The 9,691-nt window shown below is 44.1% G+C and overlaps 1 protein-coding gene across 1 annotated transcript; it reads left to right on the top strand.

The window, feature by feature from the left end:
- Positions 1-491: 491 nt before the first annotated feature.
- On the top strand, positions 492-4,918 carry NXNL2 (nucleoredoxin like 2). The gene is made up of 2 exons (XM_054987305.1): positions 492-1,218; positions 4,366-4,918. Exons 1-2 carry the CDS (start codon positions 917-919, stop codon positions 4,532-4,534), a joined length of 471 nt encoding a protein of 156 aa, XP_054843280.1. The 5' UTR covers positions 492-916; the 3' UTR covers positions 4,535-4,918.
- The last annotated feature ends 4,773 nt before the right edge of the window (positions 4,919-9,691 follow it).

The raw sequence follows: 9,691 nt of genomic DNA, 5'->3' as shown, positions 1-9,691 counted from the left end.
GATGGGACAGAAGAACTGGGTGCAAATATTGTAACTAAATGCAGTAGTTGGCCAACTGGGGACAGGTGGTCTGGAAGAAGGGTTCACTGTCCTGAGTTGTGGCACTCTGGAAGCATCGTCTCAAGATGGGGATGTACTATAGGTAACAATCCCAAGCATGTCAAAATTCCTGTTGCTTTCAAGGATACCTGTTCTGAGCCCCTCTCTCCTCGAGACCACCAAGGTTGTCTAGAGGTCCTACAGAACCGTGCCTAGTTGGAGGCACCCAACTCCCCTTGAGCCGCCCTGTGCAGAAGCCGGGAGAGTGAGCTTGGCGCCGGGGCCGCCCCGCTGTGCCAGCCCGCTTCGGGAATCGGGATAGCGATGGAGAGGCGGAGCTCTAGGAAGCGCTTCTCTGGGCCGCTTGGGCGCTCTATTTTTAGCCGCGCTCGTTCCATTTTTAGCCCTAGCAAACAAAGGCGCCGCCGTCCCTTCGACCTTAAGGCGCTTTTCTCCCGCTCATTGACTAAGCCTGAGCTCTCCCTGCCCTCCCCACGCACGCAAGCGCACCACCTGGCCGAAGCACCCACCCGGCCGCCCCCCTGCCCCGGAGGTGCTTGAAGACTGCTCGGAGAAGTTTTGGGTCTGGGATCCGATTCGAGCGCTTGTTACTGATCCCCCCTCCCCCCCATCCCACGAAGCAGAAGCGGGAGAGCGCAGAAAAGAAAACGGAACACCCCGGGCTGTAGAACATCCCGCTTCACTCCACGCGCCGCTCTTAGGGCCAGGGAGCTGCAGGGAAGAGTCTCTAGGGTGCCTTCGGCTGGGTGCTTCCGGTTTCTCGGGTTCAGGTCAGCGGGTGGGTAACGCCGCCCCCGAAGGCGATCCTCCGTCAAGGGTCTCCCTCGTCCTCCTCCCCCCACCCCCCGCGGTCGGGATGGTCGACGTATTCAGCGGGCGGTTCCTCACGAACAAGGACGGGCACGTGGTGGACCCCGAGGAAGCCCTGCAGAACAAGGTCGTGGGCTTGTACTTCTCGGCCGCATGGTGCTCCCTCTGCCGGGAATTCACCCCGGTCCTGTGCGACTTCTACGGCGCCTTGGTGGAGGAAGCGCCGTCGCCGGCCCCTTTCGAGATCGTCTTCATCTCCTCCGACCGCAGCTCCGAAGAGATGTCGGATTACATGCAAGACATGCACGGCGACTGGCTGGCGCTGCCTTTCCACGACCCGCTGAAGCAGTGAGTAAGCAGGTGTTGCTTGGCCTCGTGCCCCGCACGGGGCGCCTTACCTTTCTGGGCAGAGCCTAGATTCTAAAGAAGAAATGTCGGGGTCCAAGCCCCTCCAGTCGCTGGTGCTTTGGGGAGGGGAGGGGTCTCTGTGGTCGCGCCTCCTATGCATATACCTAAACTGGTTGTGGGACTCATCTTAAAACGCTGGGATTGCTGGGCATTAAAAGAAAAGAAAGAAGGAAGGAAGGAAGGAAGGAAGGAAGATTGACATGTCCCCTCCCTCTTTTCTGTGGCTAGCATGAAATAGCAGTTGGTGTTGGAATATTGAGGTGACAGTTGGCGCTGCCAGAGGGAGGGGTTGAGAGTTGGAGTAAACTGAAGAGTGAGGGCAGTTGGAGTCTGGCTTCTGACCAGAGAGAGGGTCAGTCAGAGAGTTCTCTGTGAGGAAGGGACGGGAAGGTGTACCCTTACAAAAGAAATCATAACATTTGTGACGCACTTTCAGTCCTTGGACTAAAGTGGGAAAGACAGTACTAACTTCTGCATTGACACGAGATCTGGGAATTGTAGTGTGTCAAGGAAGTGGGTAGAAAAGAATCTCCCCTTCAACACCAGGAACAGGGGAATAGCTTGGGCATAACTATAACTCCTGTCCAGTATCTAAAACTAGTGTTGACTCAGTGGAGAATCCTAAGGTCTGCAGAAGAGGGGAAGTCATGCTGCCTCTGTGTTAAAAGTGGAGCACTTGCGAAAGAATGCCAACCTCAGAAAGAACTCACTTTTAACAACTTCAGGTCTGATAACACCAACATCTCTCATTCAAGCCAGCCACTTAAGAAGCACACCAAGTGTTTTGTGCCTCACACCAGTGAAGTATTCAATAGAAAACCTTCTAAGTTATTTCAGTTTCAAACACCTGCCAACTTATTCTACCTACTTGTAAATAAACTTTGTTTCATTTGAATCTCCATAAGGTTTGAGTGCCAGTTACTTTATAAGGGAAGCACAAACCTCTGATCTTTCCCCTACTTAAACTTGGCTGGGTTACTCTATCATTTATATGTTCCTTAAGGGTGGGACAAGAAAGAAAGTTGAAGCTAAACGTCAACCATGCCACTAAAGGCTTCCCTGCCCATTATTCAGCTTCATACACTTAGTGAAGAGAATTGTTACCTCAGAGCAGAGGAAGATCAACTCAAGCCTGAGTTAGATGAGGCTTTGTGACACTGGTGCTTCCTCATTCCATAATTTTATCACTTGAAGACTTTGTAGGAGGTGAAAAGTGGTGTGTATATGAAATTCTTGTGAAGTGACAAGCAAAATCTGAAGAGGGGTGGATGAGCTATAACTCAGTGGCAGAGAACATGTTTTGCCAGTGGAAGGGCCCAGGTGCAACTAAGCACCTGGCAAGATCAGCCAAAAGGATCTCAGCACCCTCCCTCACAAGGCAGGCCATTGGTCGTAGAGCAAAGGACAGTTCCCCACTTGAGCAGTAGATATCTCAACAGGCAAAGTCCCTTGACTTGAAGGCCGTCAAATTATGAATTGGTATTTGTAAACTCACACTTCAAAATATTCCAGCATCCATTTTTGTAACACTTCATCCTTTCTTATTTACCAGCATTGCATCCGCCTCCTGTGTGTGTGTGTGTGTGTGTGTGTGTGTGTGTGTGTGTGTGTGTGTGTGCGCGTGCGGGCGCGGGCACGCACGCGTGTGCACACACACGCACACACTAATTATCCATATCATTTCTGGGTGTACCTCTTCTGGATCAAGCTTTCCCACAACATTGACCTGTCAGTTTGATGCTTATCTGCAAAGTCTACATCATATACTTGGCAGGCACCACACTTTCCATGATCAAAGGCACAGTAAAGACTATCACGTGTAAAGCCAGTAGCTGTACTTGGAAAGCTAAATACAAATCAAACAGGACCTCCACATGATGAAACATCAAGCATGTGATTTGTGCATGGTGAAAGGAATGCTAGTGGATTTGCCCTTCTAAACATGAAGAATAGCAGCATCTGGTAAATGTCTCAGCTGGAACAAGTTTGGTGCAGCTCAGTTCGTTTAGGAATTTCTGTACTAGACATGTGGATTCAGATGGAAATCAGTCTTGAAGGGTTTTCTGACAAAAACCTCTTAAATTAAACTAAAATATTTTTAAGTGAGGGGAATGTGAGAATGACAACAACAAAGCTGAGTAGATAGTTGGAAACCTGCAACAGGCTGCAAAATATTTGGCAATTTAGTAGCGATTTAAGTGATTTTATATTAAAAGAGAAGATAATGTTCCTACACAAAACATGCCATGCTGTACTATTGTATTATGGAGAAAACAAACTTTTTGCAAGGGATAGGGAAGGGAGCTCCTTATTTATTTTCTTGGGCAAGAAATGATAGAAGTTATGACAACAGGTTCACAGGTCTAGAAAGTCAATATCCATGTTGCTTGGTTTCTACAGTCTTAAATATTTGTAATATGAGAACTGCGCAAAACATAGTGTCAAGCCGTTAAAGAACATAAAAGAGTACAAAGTTGTCTTGGTGTCTCCTTGGTCCTAGTAACTGTGATGACTTTCCAGCCCTTAAATCCAGTAGGAAGCCCCCAATAATAAATATAAACAATATCTGTCGAATTGGGCTTTATTTATAAAGCTTGATTTCCCCCCTGGTTAATGCAAATTCTTGATTTCAAGAATCAGATATTTTCCCCCTAGTTCACTCTTTCATATAGAAAAACAGCTTTTAATTCCATATGTTTGATGGAGGGCCAGCATGGTGTGTCAAATGGCCACTCTGCCATAGAAGCTTACTGGGGGACCTAGGGCCAGTCACACACTTTCAGCCTAGCCTACCTCACAGGGTTGTTGTGATGATTATTTGGAGGAAAAGAAAACTATATAAGCCACTTGGGGTCTCCACTGGGGAGAATGGTGGGATATAAATGAAGTAAAATAAATAAATGTATTCAGTAGCATTTAACATGTTTAACCAGAGTTCTTTGCAAAAAAAATTAAGTTGCACAAAACCCACAAAAGCATGCACACAAGCCAAATTAAATGTAACAAATCTGTTTTAATTAAAAATAAGATTTTTTTTCCATTGCTTATGAACCTGTGTGTTTAACATTTCCCCCTTCTTCTTTGCAGTGAGTTGAAAAAGAAGTACAACATCACAGCTATTCCTAAACTTATTATTGTGAAACAAACTGGAGAAGTCATCACTGATAAAGGCAGAAAACATATTCGAGAGAGAGGGCTCAACTGCTTCCGAAACTGGGTTGAGGGGGCTGATGTCTTTGAGAATTTCTGTACTTGAACCAGTGGTGGGATATGTAGGGGAGATCACTTTGCTATACATTTTGTAAATCAAGAGTTCTCATTGTTGCAACTTGATCAAAAGAGGACATGACAGTTGCCTCATTCCATGCTTTTTGCTTTTTTTCATATTCTGCATAGCTGGAATATTTAAGCATTTCTGTGCTTAAATACAATGCTTGTATTCTGTATTATTATTGTTATTGTTTTTGTTATATAGAATATGACCAAAGCATTTCTGATATCATTGAAGAGTTCACTGAAGGTCAGATGTGTATAGTAGGGCTATTTCTGACATTTATAAAGTGGAGCCTCTCAAATCTATGCAAGCACTTTATTTTTGCAAAAGAAAACTTTATATTTCTTAATCAGAAGACTTTTGAGAGTGTTGGTCTGTAATTTATATTAATACAAAATAAAGAGTATTTGCTTTAATTAAGTAACGTATTGGTTACTACTATATCCTTTTTTCATTCAGTTGCATACAAAATTGAAAATTGATGGCTCTTTGCTTAATGTTTCTTCAGTCTATGTACATAAAGCCTCTTGGTGGTGGTGTGGCTCTGTATTCTATTCTGTGTCAACCACTTCATTTATACAAGCCTAATGTACATATGTTTTTCTACTTGAGTCACTATTTTATTGCAAATTCTGAGCAGCACCCTTGAACGATCAAAAATAATAAGTTTTCATTGAGTTCTCAAAATTGTTCTAAATTGTATTGTAAATATTTTGTGCACGTGAATGTCTCGCACATTTTTTCCATGGCTGTCTTTCCCTCATGTATACAATACACCCGTGTGTATGGGGGAGGGAGTTTAACTTACAAAAGAGATGCTTTGATTTGTTGTGTGGCTTTTCTTTCTCATGTTGCCAGTTTATCTGACTAACTCCCAGAGCTGATTTTTGAAGGTCTTATCTTTCAGAAAAATGAATCATCACTCATACAGGTCTGAGGTATTCAAATGCTATACAGCTTGTGATCTGCCAAGTCATGGATGGCAACCCATCCAGGGGCCTGGTAAACCTGTTTTTTCCTGTCTGTCAAAAACTGCAAAAATAGAGGAGCTGTCAAACATCTCAGAGGCCACAATACAAAGAAACAGTAAAATATTTGCAAGGTGATGATATGGGGAGAGACAATGGGTCCTCTCAGTCTGCTTCAATCAAGCCTCTGTTCTGTCCTCCTCACCTGTCTCTCTGAAACCCAGGAACATGAGAATGAGCCAGAACATGGGGACCAGCAGATTCATTAGTCAGAGCCCCATTTACAATTAAGAGAGTTAGTATACAGAGAAGGTTCAAGATAAACAGTACACCTAAATGTTCATGGTATGCCACATATACATTGGAAGCTCTAGGCTAGTTTGCAACATGTTAATACATGCCATACATGGGACAATTTCTTCTGACAACTGTTTGGTAGGAGCCAATCACTTTTTTAACCCGTTGTCTCGTTGAGAGAGGAGATCTTGTCCAATCAACTTCTGAAAGGCAGAAACTGGTTTCCTGCTCAAACTTCAAAATGAGCCAAGGAGAAGATTTGCACAGTTGCAAGTACTGTGCCTGAGCTACGAAATGCCTGGCGTCCATAAAGAAGCTGTTGTAGATTTCTCCAGATTTGGCACTGATAGAGCCAACTCTAAGCAGGGGCTGTCTTACTAATCCTGGGGCTCTGTACAAAAATTCAGGCTGAGGCCTCAGCATCACCATCATCCCATCTCTACCTCCCTACCAAAGCCAAGAAAGGGGTGGCCCTTGCCCCATTCAGTGTGGGCAGGAGCCACAGCAGCCACTTCAAGCCTGCTGCCTGAGCCTCAGATAGGGTGGACGTAATTAGAGCCAGGAGTCTGCTTTTTCTTTTCTCTGTGAGTGGGTTGGGGGCATGGGTGGGTCCCAGCTGTCCCTGTTGCCTATTGGCTGACTCCTCCTCTGCTTGAGCAGGACACCTTGTGATTACAGTTGTGTTGCAGAAGCCACTGTGACACACTGTGTGTCAGTTCTGCCAATCCACATCTTGAGATTAATGCTGCAGTGGATACGCCTGGTGGCAGTTCTGTAAAGCCAGGCCTGAAGAGAGATCTGGCTGAGCAGGATGCTCCCCAGTTTGAGCAGAGAAGCTGCAATTCCCTCTAGCTAGAACTAAGAACCCTGACCCACACCCAAAAACCTATACACAGAAGCAAGTTTTTGTGCATGTATCACTTGCTGGATAAGAAATCAAGGGGTTAAGGAAAAGTACATCCAAATGTAGAAATTTGTGTAGCTTTCAACAAGATGTGCAGCAATATACATGTTGCAAGTGCACATCCAAAAGACTGCTGTTTCAATTCTGTGCAGGAGAGAGTCTCTACGTTCAAATGCGCATTTACCTATACTACCAATATAGTCCTGTGGTTCTGGATTCTATAACAGATGCACACATGTAAGCTTTCCTCTGTGCATGGGTCACTTAAATTGGAGTGAGGATGCCTGGGGAAAGAGTGGGATGAGGGGAAGAGCAAGAAGGCCTGCCTCTTTTCCATTCAGTCAGTGGGTTTTTTCCCTTTCTTGAAGATAGTGGCTAAAGGTGGAATGTGAGGACAAGGGGGAAGGGTGGGGGATGGTAGCAGAGACAGTTGTAGATGCAGGAGGTGGGGGAGAAAGACAAAGGGCTAATAGTCCTTTTTTTGAACAATATCCCTCTATTATTTTTCTAGATTCCATGTAAATATATAATGAAAATGTTATACTAACAACTAAAAAGTTCCTAGGAATGTGATATGCAGCCTTAATTTTTCTTCTTAAGTGCAGACATTGCTAAAAAATAAAATTAAAAATTAATTTATTTTTAACATAGAAAAGTACACAAATATAAACACAGTTAGACCCCTGGAGAATACTTCATAGGAAATTTATGTGGAATAACAATGCATTAAAAGCTGTCTTGTGTTGATATCTGATTAACATAACAGGATCACACAACTGAAAGGAAGGTAAGCTAAGCTTTATTATGTTCAAGCATCTGATTGCTGGTAACTCTCTAGAGATCTGTGAGAATGGCATTTGAGAAGACGCAAAGCGCAGAGGACAAAAAAAACACTGGCTGGCTAATAAACAAGATAAAAGCAGCAGCAGGAGAGAATGTCTTAGTCATGTTCATCAAATGAATTGGATCTCCTCCCTCCACTCCGTCTCTCCTACAGAATTTATATCAATAAATATAACGTCTCCATCTGTGAATACTTAAACCCAAAGATTGGGGCCATGAAAAATATAAAGCAGAAATTTCTACAAACTTGAGAAAAGCCCTGGGTTTGCAGAAAGATCTGAAATCTTTTTTTAAAAAAGTGAAGTTAACTTGCACCAGTAATAAAAACAATGCCTTTACCATTAAGAATGGCCGCAACAATATTGCCAGCCTTCAAGCCTTGGTTTCTGTTAGTAAAAAGAAGAGGGGATGACAGGTCCATTTCCAGGCCTGTTTTAGCTTATGGCAAGGATTCTTTGGGGCCAGGCTAAGCAGCAACCACTTGAAGAAAGACATTCAAAAGCTTGGGAGCAACATGAAGTAGTGATTTTTTTTTGGTGGCTGCTTCCAAGCTTTTGAATTGTCATCTGAATGGGCACCACCAAAAGATTATTCTCAGATGATAGTAGACATTTATTTATTGCATATATTTAAAATTGTATATACCACATTTTCTGCCATAAAACAATGGTGCTCAAAGCAGTATATAACAGAGCCATAAAAAGATTGCTGTAACCCCAGCAAAATAGCTAAAAATGATGAAACAGCAAGATTTTTAAAAAAGCAGCAGAATAAAAGCACAGCAAGGAATTCCACATCAATAACAAAAATGCCAGAGACTTCAGTGACAAAGCATTGTTAACAACACATTCAACACTGTCGAAAAGGCACACACACCACAGGGGCAGGGAATTAAGATGACCCACCCCCATAGCCTGATGGATCTGACTGGTTTTCAGATGGCATTAGGAAATTTTCCTGTTGATATAGCCAGTGCTGCTGTCAATGCCCTGGTTGACCTCTAGAATAAGGAAATGACCTAGGCAATTGACATAATCGCTCCTAGGCCCCCTCTCAGGTCTAACAGCACAGGCAGCCCCTTGGTTTACTGAAGAGCTAAAGGGAATGAAAAGACAAGGGAGACGGCTAGAACAACACTGGAGAAGGACTTAGGATGAATCCAACAAGGCATGGGCTAGAGTTCATTTTACTCCACGGTAGTGATGATGGTGAAGAAACATTTCTCTACCACCATTGCATACACACAGTGTAGACCTGTGGAACTCTTCTGGGAGATCGTGGGCCTATTGGATTCCAGCCTACAGGAAGAAGTAGATTGCCCTGCAGCTTGCTATGATCATTTCACTAAGCTCTTTGCGGATAATATCTCTCGTATCCATTCCTACTTGGAATCCTCATTAGCAGTGACAAGATTTGATGCAGGGTTGCCAGCTCCTCTCAGGGCCAAACTGGGACACAGAAGAGTGGATACTTATCCTGCTCACGCACAATGCACATGCATGCTCCTCACTCACCCATCATGCTGGAAAATGTTGATATTTCTGGCACAACACAGAAGCAACGGGTCACATTTAGAGATGGGCATGAACAGCAATATGAACAAAAAAAAGCCACGAACAGCCCAATCTGCTGTTCGTGAACAAGCTGTTTGTGAGGCCCCATTCTAAACAGACAGGTGGTCATTGCAAGGGGATCTACCCCTTCAAGTTTCAGGGCTGCTGCCAGGCTCTGGGACCAAGCTATTATTTATTATTGGTACCTTTCCTGGTGCCTGCTCTGGTCAGGTTTCTAGGAGTGGTGCAGTAGGGATCTTGACCAAACCTGGATGATGGCTGGAGGAGAGCCTGCTGACCCCCATGAACAACAAACCATGAACATGTTCACAAACAGGGTCATGTTCGTGGTTATTCGTGAGTCCCTGTTCGTGGATGGCAACAAACATCATGTTTGGTGTTTTTTTCTGTTCGTGCCCATCTCTAGTCACATTGGGGGCTGATTTTCTAAAAACCAACCCAAAACTTAGTATTTGAGACTGATTTTTAAAAAATTAGCCTGTAGTGCAACTCACTACTTCCATATCATGCCAGAAATGACATCATTTTCTGGCATGACTGGTGGTGGGCACGT

This window comes from Eublepharis macularius, chromosome 8 (genome assembly GCF_028583425.1).
Source record: "Eublepharis macularius isolate TG4126 chromosome 8, MPM_Emac_v1.0, whole genome shotgun sequence".
Taxonomy (NCBI): Eukaryota; Metazoa; Chordata; class Lepidosauria; order Squamata; family Eublepharidae; genus Eublepharis; species Eublepharis macularius.
The sequence above is the reverse complement of the archived record's forward strand: the minus strand, read 5'-3'. Positions and strand labels throughout refer to the sequence as shown.

Coding starts and splice junctions, on each gene's coding strand:
- NXNL2 (XM_054987305.1), top strand. CDS start 917: ATGGTCGACGTATTCAGCGGGCGGTTCCTCACGAACAAGGACGGGCAC. Junction 1,219..4,365: donor TTCCACGACCCGCTGAAGCA/GTGAGTAAGCAG, acceptor TCTTCTTTGCAG/TGAGTTGAAAAAGAAGTACA.